Here is a 19,224-nt window from a genome sequence, read left to right on the forward strand (position 1 = left end):
TTCAAATACTTTATATAGTAGTATTGCACATGGATAATTAGAGGATGTATAGTATCAGCTTCTCTCACATGGGAGAACTTTTTATTACATGCATAGATCAATCACACACCATGACTCTGCTTGAAGATATCATATACTGATTGTTTCTCTCTCTATTCCAATGATGAACAACTACAAGCAAAATTTTGAAGAATTAGAATGCAATATATAACAAGATTCAATTAGAATATAGATATATAAACACGCACGTACAGTTGATCATAACTATAAATTATTAAAGGTTAAAGTACTATTTTGATCCTAAACGATTGGGTTAAATTTTAATTTGGTTTCTAACGTTTTTAAACATCATATTTTAATCCCGGAAAATTTTAAATGGTTCAATGTCATTCACTCTTAAATTTGACACGAACAATTAATATATTGAAAAGACAATAACATTCGATTTCAGTAAGAGAAACTACCTTCCAACAATTATCAATATAAAAAATTTTTCTTTGATTTTGGAGCATTAATGATTGAATGCTAAAATTTGAGGTTTTATATGAAAAGGAGAATGAAAAGAGAAAGTATTACATGAAAATTTTGGTTATGTTTCTCTAACATGCGAAAATAAAAAGATACGACATAACTAAAAATATTGTTAACATTCACTTCACTCACTCACTAGAACATTGAATCCGTTTGAAACATTTTAGAATTAAAATAAGATGTTTGAAACGTTAAGGACTAAATTAAAATTTGGCCCAAATGTTAAGGACTACATTAACTATTATTCAAATATCACATGATCACTTGATTTATTTATGTGAGATATAAGTACATAACTATTTAAATTTTATATGTGTAGAGTACATTACAGACTAGATTAAGACTAGCACGATGCGCGAAGAGCTAAATTAATTATATTATATAGTATAAATTTAAAATACTATATATATTACTTAAGATATATTAGATCATATGTAAATTAATATTAAACTTAGAAGTTAATTTGTAAAAAATATTGTACAATACATTTATTTAGTTTGGCAATTTATATATAATTTAATAATATTATTATTCAACAAAAAAAAATACAAAAAAATACCGTTTTAGATAATAATTAGGTTTGACTGTTATTTTGTAATTCAATTGAATAATAATATGAATTAAATTTAATTGATTAAAAAATTTAAAATTTTATTTAGCAACATATTAAAATTAATTTAATTTTTATAACGGTTGATGATAAATGATAATTTGAAATAAAAAATAATTCAAAATTTTATAATTATAAAAGATAAAATTATATATAGATTAGACTATAAGTAATAAAAATATTAAATTGAAGTTTATTCACTTGATTTCATATAATTATTTTATTTTTATTTTTTTAAATAGTTACTTTTATTTTATTTTATTTTTTATTATCTTTTTTTAGATTATATTTAAACATACTATGGTACAAGGATGAAACTATTAGATAAAATACAAGCTAAGTATGAATATTATTAATATTTTAATAATTAAAAATAACATTCAATTTTCTAATTTTATTTTTCATAAATCATGACAACATGTATTTTCAATAATATTATTACAACTAAATGATATTAAAAGAATATAAATTGTTAAAAAAAGAAGTGATATATAGGCAACAAAGACAAAAGTGAACTTATGAATACAATTACACAAATAAATAAAAAAATTAATGAATACAATCATGCAATCACCTAATACATACGTTTAGTAAATTTAAAAAAAAAATTATGGTCATTAACAAAATTCTAGTTGTGCAAAAAATTAACAAGAAGGGAGAAGGAGAAAAAAAAGAGGTATGCAATTATATCAGAGGAAATAAAAAAAATGTGTAAAATGAATATTGATTTATATAGTAAATATTATTAATGTTTTGATAATTAAAAATAATATTCAATTTTCTAATTTTATTTTTCATGAATATGATAACATGTATTTTCAACAATATTATTACAACTAAATGATATTAAAAAAATAAAAATTGTTAAAAGAAAAAAAGAAGTGATATATAGGCGATAAATACACTATATAATTCATGAATACAATTATACAAAGAAATAGAAAAATTAATGAATACAATCACACAATCACTTAATACATATATTTAGAAAATTAAAAAAATAAAAATAAAAACTATGATCATTAACCAAATTTTAGTTGTGCAAAAAATTAGTAAGAATGGATAGGGACAAAAAGAAAGAGAAAAAGGTATGAGATTATGTGAGGGCTAAAAAATTTTGATATGGTAGTAAAATGGGTGTTATACTTTAACATGGTAATTTGTTGTGTTTTTCAAAACTATGGGAGTACACAAATCGGACCCACCGATTTGTGTACTCCAAATTTTTTTAATTTTTTCAACACAAATCGGACGGTCCGAGTACAGAAATCGGACGGTCCGATTTGTGTACCTAAAAATCGGACGGTCCGATTTCTGTACCTCTTAAAAATCGGACGGTCCGATTTGTACTCCGTACATTAAATCATCCCACATTTTAGAAAAATACCACATTAGATCACATTTTAAAAAAACACCATTGTTAATCCAATATTAAAAATAAAAAAGTGTTATGTGAGAGAAGATAAAGAAAATATGTGAGGTAAATATTGATTTATATAGTAAATATAAGAATAAGTGATGAGTATATATGAAAGGAGAAGAGAAAGAATTAGATTTTAATTAAATTATACATATTAAAAAGAATTAACATTAACCAAGGGTGGAGCTAGCCTCAATGTGAGGGGGGTCAAAAAAATAATTTTATATTTAAAATAAAATAAAATAAAATATTTAAGGGGGCCAAATTAAATTTTATGTATAATTTGTAGAGAAAAATTGATGGTTAGGGGGAGGCGATTGTCTCCTTTACCCTCTACGAGTCTCCGTCCCTAACATTAACATTGAAAGCAATAGTGTAACTGTTGGGAATAATACACCATTCTCCATTGAGAAAATACCTTTGACAGAGAAATAAAATAGACACAATCACAACACAATAATTTAACGTGGAAACTCCAATTACCGGAGAAAAAACCACGGCCGTTGTCAAATGACAACCAGAGAATATCACTATGTGAAAATTGTTACAACACATAGACTTCTTACTCTCTAATACCGGCACCCCAGTACACCCACACTCTCTCAAAGCAAATATCTAACTACACCTCACAACACTCTCTAATCAAAGAGTACAGAGGAAAAGAAAAATCATATACAAGCTTAAAGTGTTTCTGACTGGTGCAAAAACAAATGGAGAACTTAGCCTCATATTTATAGCCTAGGCCACCCACTCCATTTGCTATCCTAAGCAATGTGGGACTAATTCAACCAAATCATAACAATCTCCACCTTGATTGAAATAGTCACACATCTTCAGCTTCCATTGTCAACACCGACAATTCTTTGCTGCCATTGTCTATACCGACAATCATAGTTCAGAGAACTATCATACTCCACCATGAAAGTATACTCACTTGGAATTAGACCACTCCAAGCATTTCGCCTTGGTACAGATCGAAACCTTGCTGAAAATTCATGGTGCAACTTCCAAATTGGCTTTTCCTGGAAGTTCTTCAGCCATCGACCTAACTCCGCCACACACCTTGCATCTCAACGCCAACCAATACCCGTGTGCAATTGTGGACCCGATTGCCACAACTTATCCTTATCCATGGCAGTGCGGTAATACCATGAGGATACTTCTTGTCTTCTAGAGAACATCATCTTCTCTCATAGAGAGAGCAATATTGCAAGTATCAGATTGAGAGTCTTTTTCTGAAACCGCATTACCTGGACAATTTCTCCTTACATGCCCAGGCTTTCACATTTCCAGCATGTTACACTCCTTCCACGATTTCCTTTTCCATAATTGTCACTTCTAGTTACAAGCGCCAAATCTGATGAAGTGCTACCCTCATTTTTCATTCTTCTTTCTTCAGCAATGAGCTTACTGGCAACTTCTTCAAAATTCAGAGTTTCCTTCCCATACATTAAAATAGGTTTGATATACTCATAGGAAGAAGGAAGAGACAATATGAGCCTCAGTGCCTTATCTTCATCATCAATTTTCACTCCAATTGCCTCTAATTCAGAGACAATACCATTGATAGCACTAAGATGGTCGGAGATTTTCACATTGTGATCCATGCGTAGATTATGGAACTGCTCCTTCAATAACAACCATTTGAGATGCCCTTTGCCTGATACAACCCTTCGAGTTTATCCCAAAGTTCCTTGGCTGTTTTCATTCCTTGCACATTTGCAAGAACATTCTTAGCCAAACACAGGCAAATAGCACTTGCAGCTCTCAAATCTAGTTCCTCCCAATCTTCATCCTTCATACCAGAGATCCTCTCCTTCAATGCCTTGTGCAAACTTGATTGTATCAACACATCCTTGACTTGTATTTGCCACAAGCCAAAATTGATTCTTCCATCAAATTTCTCTATTTCAAGCTTCACAGCACTTGAATATCCTGACATTGTTGCAACCGTATACTGGAATAGTATAACTCAACTGTAGACCGTGCACTAGGAAGGGTCCCCAGGAAAGAGAGGTGGGTCACAATGGACACACTTAAATACCAAGTCTTTCCTTAGCCAGAACCTTTCCAAACTGCACTCTCACAGTGTCACACTGCCTTCCAGCAACAACAACAGCAACCAAAGATCAACCTCAAGTCACAGGACAAAATTCTTTTCTGATGTGGAAGGTCAGACTAGGCTGCAACCACAGTGCATACTAAGAATAAATCCCACCGAACCGAAGCTCTGATACCACTTGTTGGGAATAATACACCATTCCCCCTTGAGAAAACACCTTTGACAGAGAAATAAAATAGACACAATCACAACACAAGAATTTAACGTGGAAACTCCAATTACCGGAGAAAAAACCACGGCCGTTGTCAAATGACAACCAGAGAATATCACTATGTGAAAATTGTTACAACACATAGACTTCTTACTCTCTAACACCGGCACCCCAGTACACCCACACTCTCTCAAAGCAAATATCTAACTACACCTCACAACACTCTCTAATCAAAGAGTACAGAGGAAAAGAAAAATCAGATATAAGCTTAAAGTGTTTCTGACTGGTGCAAAAACAAATGGAGAACTTAGCCTCATATTTATAGCCTAGGCCACCCACTCCATTTACTATCCTAAGCAATGTGGGACTAATTCAACCAAATCCTAACAGTAACCTATAAAAAATAAAGGGTAAGATAATATAAAAAGTTAAGGTTAAAAAAGAATTCTATAACATTATATAAAGATATGTTATTATGAAGAGATAAAAATATAATGAGAATCCTATGACATAATATAAATATAAAAAATTGTACTCAAATTATGTAAATTAGCCACTTAAGCTAACATGGCATAATAGTAGAAAGTCAAAAACTAAAAATGCATCTAAAAACTATCTTCATCAACTCTGTTTTAATATATTACTAACTAGTAAACCGAAAGAATCGGTCCGATTTTTAAAGGGTGTAACTAGTTTACAGTAATGCTCTAAAACAGCGTCGTTTTACTTTTCTTTAAAAAAAAAAAACAAATTTAAAAGAGGAACGCTACGTACCTACATTCACCTTCGTCACCTTTTCCATTACCAAAAACTCATGTCCACCGCTATCTCACTGTCACCGTCACATTTACTCCATTTGTCGTCCTATTGCTCAAGCTCGCCCTCTTTGTCTCAGCATATCTCGCGTTGCCACTTGTCTCTTTTGTCTCATTCTTCCGTCACAAAACTCCTATTTTGTCATCCCTACTACTCATGCTTGTCTCTTCTGTCTCGTTCCTCCGTCGCACAGTCACTATTATGTTTCGCTTCAGCCCTTCTCTGCTCTCATTCTACCGCGCTCCGTCTCGCGTGTCCGTTGTGCTCTCTCAACCTCACCTATGTGCTATATATTCTGGAAGGTATTTTTAGTTATTTTTGTTTTTCAAGTTAATTGTTATTTTTTTTGAATTAATTTTTTTATTGTTGGTTGTTGTTAACAAGGGAGGATTGTTGATGTTGTTTTTGTTGAGTTAATTATTATTAATTGTTGTTAAATTTTTTGGAGTTAAATTTTACAGTGTTATTCTGAACATCTGATTTTGAGTTAATTTCTGTAGATTTTTTATGTTTATTAGGATAGTAATTTTTTTTATTGTGTTCAAGTCATGAGAGATGTAAAGTGGTTTTAATTTTCGTAGTTAATTATTGTTTAGTGTTGTTAATTTTTCTAAGTTTAGTGTGTTCTTGAGTTTGTTAATTTTGTTTTATTATGTCCTTTATTTCTTAGCTTTTTCTTGTTAATTGTCCTGTATTCTTGTTCTACTTGTCTCTAAAGGAAGCATATGGATTGAGATAGTGGGTGAAAAATAAAGAAGTAGGATATATGACATGGTGAGGTAAGGAACTCTTCTTTGGTGTAATCTCTAGTTAATGGGCCAACCATGATCACTAGCACCGATATTTTGGAACTTAGGTTGCGCGTTTGGTTCTAAGAATAAGATAAGATAAGACGCTGAGAACAAGACATAAAGGATAGAGACACAAAAATTAGTGTTATTATATTTTGTTTGGTGATATACTAGAATAAATTATGAAAGTCTAATTTATTCTCATTTTTTTCATTCAAAAATTTGGGAAGAAAAATATAATAATAAAAAATATAATTATAAAAAATTAACAAGAATAATGAAAGAAAAAATGAAAAATAAGTCGTGTCACTTGTTAGTGTCTCTATGTTTTTTCTGTTAGGATAGACACAAAATATACTAATTCAATATCTTTGGACACAATGTTTCTGTCCATATCTCATCTGCCAAATACGATTTTGTGTTTTTATGTTTCTGTCTCAGTGTTCAGTGCATGTAAACAAATGCAGCCTTAGAAAGCGAATTACAGTACTCAATAGAAATTGACCAACACGTCACTAAATATAGAGAGCTTGAAAACCGCTATCAAAGGGAAGAAAAAGAGTGACAACAGACTATTGAATCCTTGCATGAGGATCTCAACACTAATGACTTACAGATGGACTAGTTTAGTCGTCAACTCAGCAGCTTGACTGAGTATGTGAGAGTCATGGATCCTAGTAGTTCTAGATCACGTGTCCCCCTACCTCCTCCTTTTACTTTTCTAAGCTCTCAAAAAAGCACAACCCAAGGCAAATGATCCCCTCCTATCTTGCAGCTACATTATAGACACAGGGTTCTTCTCAAATGCAGGATGATCATAATGATCTCAACGACTCATATGAGGATTATTTAGACGAGTACGAGTAGGGTTACTTATTATATTAGTGGATTTAGACGAATATTTTGTATTTAGTTATTTATTTTGTTTTGAATATTTATGTTAGAAAATTGTTTATTATCTTGATAAGTTTGCAAATTCATTATCTAATATTTAGCATACATTTTATTACTATATTTAAAAATTTATTTGCCTCACTATCTAATATTTAGTATAAATTTTATTTTTATATTTAAAAATTTATTTGCATTAATTATCTACTGTTTTAAATGAAAAAAATTAATTAAAAAAATATGACTATTAAAATCGATGGCAATGTTATTTTTTTAATCTAAAATAGTCAAAAGAAAATAAAAAATAGATGTCAACATTGTCAATACTTTAATAATTAAATCGATGATTAATTTGTCAATGTTAATAAATCAAATATCGACAGACTTGTTGTCGATATTACAAAGATTATCGATAGTCAAGATGTCACTTTTATTAAATATGTAAAAAATCTTAAATTCATATTATAGACAAAAAGGTTGTCGATTTTATTTAAAACTTATCGATAGTTTGGCAAGTCGTCAATTTTATTAGATTTTTGAAAAATCGACACATTTAAAAGTGACATGTCACGCCGTCGATTTTTAATATTATGATAGTTCTGCCGACAATTTTAGCCGTATTTCTTGTAATGTATATTTTAAAAAACTCTATTCGTTGTTGCTAGTTTGAACTATTTATATTTGTGAATCTAGTAAATTTATAATCTTTAAGTGAGTAGGGTAACATATTTCATTTTTGTTATAAGCTTCCAAATCCATGCTGATTTTCAGATATAAACATTTATTACTCTATTAGCGATTTTGTGAGCCATTTAATGGTTATAATAAACTTTTTTATACTCTTGAGCGATATGTACCGTTTGGGATTGTTGCTTCTTAAGTTTGTTGAACTTGTGATTTATTGAGATGAAATTTTATTTGTATTTTTTTTTGAAGCACAACAAATCTTTTTATTTTAAGACTCCAACATTTTGACTTTGTAAACAACTATCCATATTATGTATTGGAAGTTAGCTTTTGCTCTTTCATATTAGCTAAGGCTAATATTAATATATTATTCTTCTAAATACTTATTCTATTTTTGAATTGTCACAATGCATACATGATATATCTCTCGTTTATTAAATCTACAAAGTGTAATAGAAGATATATTTTATTTAATTGAATATGAATGTGTCTTGATGAAGGTATTTATGCTAGTGATAAAATATTTCGGATGGCTGATGATTCACAAAAGGCTCCTAACAACGAAGAGAAGAGCAAGGTTGTTCAATAGTAATTCAGATTGTCATATCTGCCAAGGTCAACAAGAAATAATTCTGTATGTATTAAGGCACCGTTTGTTTAGTGGGTGTGTCCACCAAATTTTGAGACACGGTGACACACTCACACCTATGTTTTATGTTTGGTTTTCAAATATATAAATTAAGTAAAAGTACACATTGGTACACAAATACATAAAATTTGTGTACTGTTATTTTATTGAGACACTAAGACACAAAAGTTAAGATACAAGTTTTTCCACTTTTATCCTTAATAGTAGTGACTATGGTGATTTTTTTTTTGGAGATAAGGATAATATTGACATTTGCAATTTATGTTCTGTCTTGTGCATAGTTACCAAACAAAGTAAAAATTTTGTGTCTCCTTGTGTATATGTCTTCAATATTTGTGTATTTGTGTCTATGTCTTCACCCATACATAAACCAAATACAGCCTAAAGGACAGTCTCCCAACTGCTAAAGTTTGGCATCAATTAATTTATCTGCAACACTTTAATATGTTCTTTAGAGCTCTTTTTAATCTCTAAATGAAGTGAAACTTGACAATAGAAATTGGTAGAATTAATCAGGAAAAATGAAAGACATACTTCTTGGTAATTTGTTGGTGATTGTGGCATTGGCGTAATAAAGAAATATTTAGCCAATCTACAACAAGACTAGTGGAAGCTAAAACTTGAATCCTAGCTTACGTCAAAAATATAAAAGAAGCTTTTAAAAAAGAGTCTCTTATCAATTACCCTAAGCGAAAAAGAGAGATGCAAGTCTCGTGGAAGCAGCCCCCTGTTAGATGGATCAAAATTAATTCAGACGGAACCTTTTTGGACAACCCTGGGATGCGGTGGCATAATTAGGAATGAGCACGATAAATAGCTGGCTGGATATATGGTGAATATAGGAAACTGTACAGCTTTTTAAGCGGAATTATGGGGACTGCTACATGGATTGAGGACAGCTTGGGAGCTTGGACTAAGAAAAATTGTGTTTGAAATTGATGCTAGAGCGGTGTACAACCTGATGATCAAACCCAAGCGATGCATGAACCATCATGAGCCACTGGCTAGACAAATCTACCAAATGACGATAAGAGAATGGAAAATTGAATTCAGATATACATATAGAAAAGGAAACAGAGAAGCGGACTTCTTATCGTGTAAAAGCTAAACAAAAGCAAAAAATAGAAAGTCGTATCACTCTCGTACGTATAAGCGTAAAACAAAATGGACAAGATCAAAGAAATCTAAAAATATAATATATATATCACAGTTCCAAAACACAGATATCAAGCTCCAGACTCGACCTGTGAAGTTAAGGCTGGCCAAAGTATATATATATATAACCCAAAATAAAACTCAAACTACAAAACACCTGTATCTCCAAGTCAACCTCTATGATGGACAAAATACAAAATATACATGCGGAGATTCTATAAATATATATACATAGTCTAAAACAAAATGTGACAGTCTAAGAGATAATTCTTCGCTTGTAAGGAAGGTCTCCAGACGCTCAACGTGGTGTCTCTCGACCTGCATCTGTTAAACAACAGAAATATGTATGAAATGAGAATCGGAGGTTCTCAGTACGGTAAAGGTTCCCACATAGTTAATATAAAAGGCCCCGAAAAAACCAGAGGCATTCCTAGAACTTTGACACTCAGATTTCAGCTTAAGGATTCAACTAAACCAGAAATTAGGTAAGTTATCTAAGATATTCAAGTTTTGAATCTAACTTTAACCTAACACTTCACTTTCTGTCTCTTTTAATCCTCCGAATCACCAGTGGAACAACCTCTCTCCCTTCATACCTCCGTCAAGAAGGGTTTCTCGGAAAACATACACACACAATTCAAGCAAGGAAAACACAGGTAGAAGAGTAATTATAGGAAGTAATAGAACAAATAGCAAATAAGCATAGGTAAATAGTTAAGCAAACCAAAACAATGCACACTCAAACAAAACAGACAAATGCATATAATGTATGCCTGTTCTATGGCTGATAAGTCTCATCTATCGGTTATACAGCCAACTCGACATGTCCTGGTAGTTAACCATTGGATAGTCCCTCTGTGGGCGCATCCCTAAGCTTAACAATAATATCACATGGAGTCAAACTCCAAACTTAAATATAATATCACATGGAGTCAAACTCCAAGCTCAAATATAATATAATATTCAAAGTCCATATATATATGCATGCCCATGGGGGAACCCGGGGAATTAAAGTATACGATCACATCTTGCGATAGAGGATCAACAATTAGTCTCAATATCATCATCATTTATAAAAAATTCATACTCAAAACTTAATTCATTATTTTCTAAATAAATCAAACACAAAGCGTAATCGTTTTCTTAATAACTCAAAATCGAATCTTAAAATCCTTAAACACAAATCTTCTTAAATAACCACTTCCATAAAAACTTCGACAGCACCTCCTCTAAAATTTAGACTTTTGTCACCCCTCAAGGGTCCCAACCACCAAACCAAACACCCTCCAGTCATTCAAATAATTTTCAATATCAAATTATTTCAAAACCAAACTAATTCCAATATTAAATCTTTTCTACAAATCAACCAACTCTAATAACAAACCGTTCACAAAATCAAATCACACATCATATACTATTTTCACAATCCATCAATAATTTATTCAGTTCATTCCTATCTTGAGGTCTTCTAGCCTAAGTTTTCACTTGACATTAAACATTAACTACGAGAAACTAAAACCATACTTTGGCCGATTCCTACCTAAGCTCGGAGCACCTCAAAAACCTCTCTTTTTACAAGCTTCAAGCTTCCAAACATCAATTCCTCAAACTTAATTACCCGGATTTCGTTTCAAACCGCCCAATTGAACCCCAAATCAACCAGAACACAATCTATTTCATAAAATATCATTATAATCATAATAGAGTTAACTAATTCAATGATTCACAACGGTTTAACAGTTTTTTTACCTTACCCACGGATCAATTGGACAAAACCCAGTAATTTTCACTGCTATAGTTCACATAAACCATCAAAATCATTCAATTTTTCAATATCCAAACCCTAAAATCACGAAATTGAGGAGAGGGAGAACTGGAGAGGAAATGCTAATTTCTTATCACTTTGTTTGAATAGAATTGAAGAAATTTTCGAGACAAACACGTAGTCACTGACGGTTCTTCAATCAAAGTTCCGGATTGAAAGTTATGGACAATTGAATTTTCGGTGATGAGGGTTAGGGTTTTAGCATTAATTCCCTTTCCTCAATGTGTTTGCACGAGTGTCTACAAGGAAAAAAAGCTCACGGTCTGTTTATAGGGTGGGCCTTGGGCTGGTTTGAGTTTGGTGTAATTGATTCGGTCTGTTAGTCTAATTTTGGGTCAAAATCTTTAAAATTAGTGTCAAAATTCATATTTTTAATATTTCTACTCCTCTAAATTATAAAAGTTAATTTTTCTAATTTTTTTGAATAATAATTAATTTATTAGCTAATTATTTATTAATTTTACGGAGTTTACGGTTCGCCTCGTCGCTGTTGGAACTCTGAATTAGACTGCTGACATCTTCATCAGGATTCATCATCCTACTTGTTTTCGGACTCTGGTATCCAAACTCAAGATGGTATTCTTAGCTTCCACTTGAGTTTTCGGACTTTACTGACCCGTCAAACTCGCTAAAAAAGACAGGTCGGGTAAGAATTTGGAACCCGCCAAATAAAGAAAATCCCCAAACCTGCACCACCAAATTTGGAGGTTTTGGCGGGGCGGGGTGGGCCGGCCGGCTGGCCTAAGGCTTTTATTTTTTTAAAATAAAAGAGTGATTACTGCTGCAAAATTAATAATTATATAATTTTTAAAAACTTTTTATTTTTATTTTTATTCTTCTTTTAGTTATTAACTTTATTTATTTTATTTTACAATTTCGTATATATGTTCAAATTATATGACTTATTTTCTAAAATAAAGATGCTTCTATTGATAAATATTATTTTGAATAATTTTATTGAAGTTAAAAATTAAAAAAATAGTATTATAATTTGACTATTTTAATTATTATTTTTTTATTAATTTTAATGAATTTTATTTAAAAAAATCAAGTGGATTAATCCGCCAACTCGCCAATCCGTCATAAAACGAGACGGAGTAGTATTTTGAATCCATCTTAATTGGTAGTACGGACCGACTCGTCCGTTTATAGCGCAGGTCTAGACGAGATAGATTGGAGCAAGTCGACCTGCTTTGCCACTCCTAAAAATATTAAAAAATAATTAGAATCAATTAAAATCAATTAGTATCATTTATATTATATAAAATATCTGTATATTAATTATAAGATTATATATTTTTATTATTTTAATTCTTTTAATATCTATATATATCCCAATGTATTATTCCTTTTGACAACAGAGTCAATGAGACACTCTTTTGTCGAACTATACCTCCCCTAAAAATAAGGAGACGAGCTCGATTCTTTATTTCGGGGCGGTTAGCATACAAGAACATTCCTTTTTGTCTTCTTCCCACATCTCACTCTCACTGTCTCACAGTCTCCGCCAACACAACAATGGACCTTCGCGAATCCATCACCAACCAAAATGACGTCGCGTTCAGCATCGCCAACCACATACTATCCAACCACTCTGGCAACAACAACATAGTCTTTTCGCCCTTATCGCTCCACGTCGTGCTCAGCGTCATCGCTGCTGCTTCCAAGGGTCCCACACGCGATCAGATTCTCTCCTTTCTCCGATCGAACTCCACCGACAATCTCACCTCCTCCGTGTCTCATCTTGTCACCATCGTCCTCGCCGACGCCGCTCCCGTCGGCGGCCCTCGCCTCTCATTCGCCAATGGTGCTTGGGTTGATCACTCCCTTTCTCTCAACCCTTCCTTCAAACAACTCGTCAACAACGATTATAAGGCTGTTTTGGCTTCTGTTGATTTCCAGAGAAAGGTTCAAATCTCCATCTTTCATACTTCACTGTGATAATTACTGCTTTAATTTAGCATTTTAGCTTCACAGACTTGCGCATTTTTCCCCGAACGAGTTCATGACCTAATTTAGCACAAATGTTTATTGATCCGAATAATATAATATACATAACTGACTAATTAAGTTAATCGGTAATCTCTAACTCACTATTTTGTACTGTTATTCTGAAATTTATAGCTTTTGAACATAGGACATTAGGAATTGACTCAAGGTTTAAATCTTGCTTTTTGATCAGCAAGAGGATCAATTATTGTCTAGTATAAAATTTGATCATTCTCTATATAAACATATTAAGATTAGCGAAAAGCTTTAACTTGCTCTGTTGGCATTTGATGAATTGATCTCAAATTTGATTGTGGGTTTAAAGGCTGTTGAAGTGAGCAAGGAAGTTAATTCTTGGGCTGAAAAGGAGACAAATGGCCTCATTAAGGAGGTCCTTCCAGCCGAGTCAGTGGACGGCTCAACCAGGCTCATCTTTGCAAATGCAATATACTTCAAAGGTGCATGGGCTGAGAAGTTTGATGCACAAATGTCAAAGGACCACGACTTTCACCTTCTTGATGGAAGCTCGGTTAAAGCCCCCTTCATGGTCAGCAAGAAGAAACAGGTAATTAGTGCTTTTGATGGTTTCAAAGTGCTTCGCCTTTCTTACAAGAAGGGAGAAGATAAGCGCCTTTTCTCCATGTACGTGCTCCTTCCTGATGCAATAGATGGGGTGTCGGCTTTGCTTGAGAAGGTGAGTTCTGAACGCGGTTTCTTGGAACGCAAGCTTCCTTATCAAGAAGTTTCAGTAGGTGACTTCAGGATTCCAAAATTCAAGATTTCTTTTGGGTTAGAAGCTTCGAATGTATTGAAGGAGCTAGGAGTGGTGTTGCCTTTCAAAGATGGAGATTTGACAGAAATGGTGGATTCTTTTGTGAGTCAGAATCTGTATGTTTCCAGCATATATCACAAGTCATTTGTTGAAGTAAATGAGGAAGGAACTGAAGCTGCAGCAGCCAGTGCCATGACCATGAAATCGACTGGTAGTGTCCGATTTCCAACCAAGATAGACTTTGTAGCTGATCACCCATTCTTGTTCCTCATCAGAGAAGATCTGAGTGGAAGTGTCCTCTTTATTGGGCAGGTGCTCAATCCTCTTGCGAACTGATGTTAATAGTCTCACGTGAGACAAAGATATTACTACCTACTAGTGATTAGAGGGTGTTTCTCCCTTGTTCTGCTCTCCTGTTTCTATTATGATCCAAGATTTGTGACTCTTTGACATCTGAATTATGTATCTAATTAGTAATTAGATATACAAACGGGTGGTGTAGTTGTTTCAGATTTTATGTTTGACCTCTAATACTTGAGTGTCGTTAAAGTGTGTTTAAAAGAATAATATACACTACATTTAGACATGTTTGTTGCGCGAAAATAAAATAGATATATACCGTAATTTTTTTTTGTGACTAAATAGATATATACCGTATAAAATTATATAAATTAATTTAAAATTTAATAATTTTATAATTAAAATTTTATACATAAATTTAAATTTAAGTAAAATTATGAAAATACTCATTCAAATTTATTTGTTTGATTTCGTATTATTATTTTTGTTTTTATTCTTCTAAGTAGTTATTTTTATTTATTTATTTTTCTAAAATATATTTAAATATTATTATAGTACAAATATAAAACTATTAGATGAAACAGAATTTTAAAAATAATGTTTTAATAGTCGAAATTAACATTCAATTTTTTAATTTTATTTTTTATGATTTACGATAATACTATGTATTTTCAATAATATTACAATTAAATAATATTAAAAAATATAAAAAATTAGTTGAAAGGAAAAAGAAATTGAATAATATAATTAATGAATACAATTACACTAAAAATAAAAAAAAAACAAAAAATATTATAAAGGACATGATATTAATTAAAATTAATATTCAATTTTTTAATTTTATTTTTTATGACTTACTATAATAGTTAGTACTATACATTTTTAACATATCACAACTAAATAATATTAAAAAATATTAATTAAAAAAAAGATATAATATATAAATGATATAACGAATGAATACAATTATATCAAAAAGTCAAAAAAAAAAAGCTAAAATATTATAAAGGTCTAGTATTAGAATTTTATTACATAATACATATGTTTAGCAAACTAAAAAAAAGAGTCGTGGGCATTAACTAAATAAATTGTAGAAGAAACATAAGCACATTTCGTACACTTAGGATGTATTGTACACAGAATACACAGCCATGATCATAACTGAGAATCAAAACAATTTTTTTTTTAACTTATATAAACAATTAGAATATTAATTCATAACTGTAAGATAAAATTAAGAACAGTGCCACTCATCAGAGGCCGAGCTTATTAGGAAATAATGCATTCTGATTTTCTGCTAGATAATTGCAGATAAACAAAGGAAAAAGAATATAATAGAAGTATACAAAGAAGAGTCACCAAAAAAAAAAAGGATACAAAGAAGACTTCAATTCCTGGCTCCTGTATAGTTTGTACGTATATAGTTATTCAAAATTATTTACTTATGTAATATTTTTTATTTCACAAATAATTTTAGTGAAAACATGGTTTTAATATAAAGTTTAGGCTTGTGATAAAGGTTCTAACCCTGCCAAGTTAAGGATTCAGAAGTTCAATTGATATGAATAATATCCAACTTCTTGGATTAAGTGACATTGGCCAAATAAAACCAATACCATTAAAATTGATAGAACAAATTTCAAAAGATAATATATCATTCAATATAGCTTCACATTCTTTGGTATAATTTATTTTTCTTGATAAATTTATTAATAAAGCTTTACATTACTCTCAGTGAGTGAATGAAGTACATAATAATAATATAAGAAAAATTTAAGGACTAACAAAATTTATTATTTTTAACCAACAATTTTAATTATCATCTTATTTTGGCTGATTTTTTTTTATATAGAAAAAATATTGGTATTTTTTTAGAAATATGATTATTTGGTATAATTACAGATAAGTGGATTTTGTAGGTGAGAAGTCAACACGTGGGAACGTGTTGAATACGTGGCAGCATTCTGGCCAACACGTGAGGAACGTGTTGAATACTATATATTTTAAATATCAATATTCAACTAAAATACCATCTTTATTTTTATATTAAAAATAATTTCTGTCTTATTCTTTTATCCTAGTAATTCAACAATATATTTTGAAGAATGCTAGGGAACAAGCAGAAATTGTGATATATATAGCCATCAATCAACCATCATAAGTGTATTTAATGGTGGGAGATTATATCCAATGATCCAGAATTACTTATTTTACTTTTGATGGTTAAGTACTGGCCAAATTTTAACAAAATTGCTGGCCCTTAAACTTTCTTATATATTTTTAGTCCACACTTTTAAATATTAATTACTAACTGTTGAACAAAAATAATAAATTCCGATGACTATTTAATATGAGAAAGTCTATGGGACAGTAGATTTTGTATTTTTTAGCCATTAATTAGTCATCAATGATGTTTTTAATGGTGTGAGATTGCATCTAATGATATAGAATCATTCAATTTCCTTTTGATGGTTAAATATTGGCCAGAATTTAACAAAAGTGCTACCCCCTAGTACTCCTCATTTAATATTTCTCTAAGACGCAGAATGCAAATAGCGAGGTTCCACCTGAGAAGCTAGGAAAGTACAAACTAACATTATAACCACTGCCAACATATACGCAACCGTTGCTAATCGACATGCCTCCATACTTGCTCCAGTTTCGTAGGACCACAAAATCTTCCCATTTTTTGCATTCATTGCATATATTGACCCCAATAGGTCTACTGATCCAGCAAAGACAACATCATTTGCAACACTAACAGGTCCATTAGAAGTGCTGTTGCTAGGATTAGCAGTGGACCATACAATTTTCCCATTACTTGCATCCATTGCCACCCAACCACCACTAGTTGTGGTTCTGTTTGATGGTGCAAGAGTGAAGTTTTTGGCTTCGGAATTTACAATGTTTGTGTAAACTCTCCTTTCGTCCGTCGCCGCACCCCATGATCCTCCTCCTGATAGTCCGCCTGGTCCAGCCTCCTGCAAAAGGGGCAAAGCTCAAAAGTGTGAATGTTTTATGCATTCATTAGTTACTGCTCTATATGTAAGCTTCAACCATACCACGTATAAACAAATCAGTGTCCGTATAAAATATATGTTAAAATATAAAATATACATTGAAAACAAGTTAAATGTATCTTATATACGAATATATAATGATTGATTTAGTGACTGATTATTTTTGTGTATACAACATTTTTTATCTACTGTTAGAATTATGAAAAGCATGAACATTTTAGGTAATGAGTTACAATTATAATTGATTTCATTTATGATTCTAATTGCTTTATCTATGTCATAAACGTTTTCAGGTCTTACCGTAAACCAAGTAATGTTGCCATTGTTGCGATCCAAAGCCCATGCATAGCCACTTTTCTGAACAGCAGCAACAAGATCTTTCTTAGTTCCATTGACACATACACTCAACATCATTGGTGCCTCACCAAAATCAGCATCAGGAGTAGGACCAGAAGGAGGACAACCAGGAATTGAAGCATTGTTGCATTGATAAAACCACACATCATACCCTCCTAGTTGCCGGTACCATTCGATCTTTCCAGTGTCCAAATCAAGGGCCAAGATTGAATCGGAGTGGTTTTCAGGCTCAACACACTCATCAGGTTCAGTAGGCACTGTTCTGTTGCTCTGCCTTTCTTGACACTCAAGTATTCGTCGCGGCGCAGAGTAGAGGTTCCCGGTGGCAATGTAGACATGGTTTCTTTGAGCATCAATGGAGGGGCTGCTACCCCATATGGCTGCTCCTGCATACCCTCCTACCATGCCATTGTTATCCGGTAACATGTAGGTTTGCCATATGATGGCGCCGGATAAGGCATCAAGTTTCGCCATGCTACCTCGAAATATGCAGCATCTTTCAATGGTTTCACGTTCTTCTTCTGATGCTGTTCCAACATAGTAACCTCTAATGGATATGAACGCACCATAAGTAATTCAGAATTCATTTGAAAGTGTAAGATAAAAATAGTTGTCACATTTGTTCAATTCTGATTTGCAACTTAGATTAAGAACTTGCATAATATTGAGTCTTAAACTTAGACCAAACTTGTAGCTCATCTAATTCTTTGAACAATCATAGAGTATAACTCTTGATGCAATATATGTTATCAACAACTGAACAAGTTGGCTTTGGGGAAAAAGTTTAGGCTAAATTATTATAGATGTCTCTGTAGTTTTGTTCAATTTTTAATGTCTCTTTACTTTAAACGGTCATATTACTGGACCGGACCGATTTGAGGGTCCGATTCATCTCGTTCGTGGGTATCTTTCCATTACTAAGATGTGTTTTTTTTCTGATAGTAACAGAACTATAACTAATTTACCTAATAAAACAGAATCAAAACATCTAATTAACAAGCAATATGGTTTTTTTTGTGTGGAGTACATGCTATATAATTTTGACAGAACCATAAGCTAATGTAACTTAATACTAATGGTAACACCACCCAAAATATCATGCAATACTACAGTATAGCAATACTGTAATAGACTCTGC

At 31.9% G+C, this 19,224-nt stretch overlaps 1 protein-coding gene and 1 pseudogene across 1 annotated transcript; one reads left to right on the forward strand and one right to left on the reverse strand.

Annotated features, from left to right (window-relative positions):
• The first annotated feature begins 13,022 nt into the window (after positions 1 to 13,022).
• LOC130956797 (serpin-ZX-like) lies at positions 13,023 to 14,919 on the forward strand. Its single transcript, XM_057883793.1, has 2 exons — positions 13,023 to 13,556; positions 13,963 to 14,919. The coding sequence occupies exons 1-2, from the start codon at positions 13,167 to 13,169 to the stop codon at positions 14,743 to 14,745; spliced, it is 1,173 nt and encodes a 390-aa protein (XP_057739776.1). The 5' UTR covers positions 13,023 to 13,166; the 3' UTR covers positions 14,746 to 14,919.
• A 2,313-nt stretch (positions 14,920 to 17,232) lies between these two features.
• LOC130974181 (uncharacterized) lies at positions 17,233 to 18,553 on the reverse strand (annotated as a pseudogene).
• Between the last annotated feature and the right edge of the window lie 671 nt (positions 18,554 to 19,224).

Source organism: Arachis stenosperma, chromosome 1 (assembly GCF_014773155.1).
Source record: "Arachis stenosperma cultivar V10309 chromosome 1, arast.V10309.gnm1.PFL2, whole genome shotgun sequence".
NCBI lineage: Eukaryota > Viridiplantae > Streptophyta > Magnoliopsida > Fabales > Fabaceae > Arachis > Arachis stenosperma.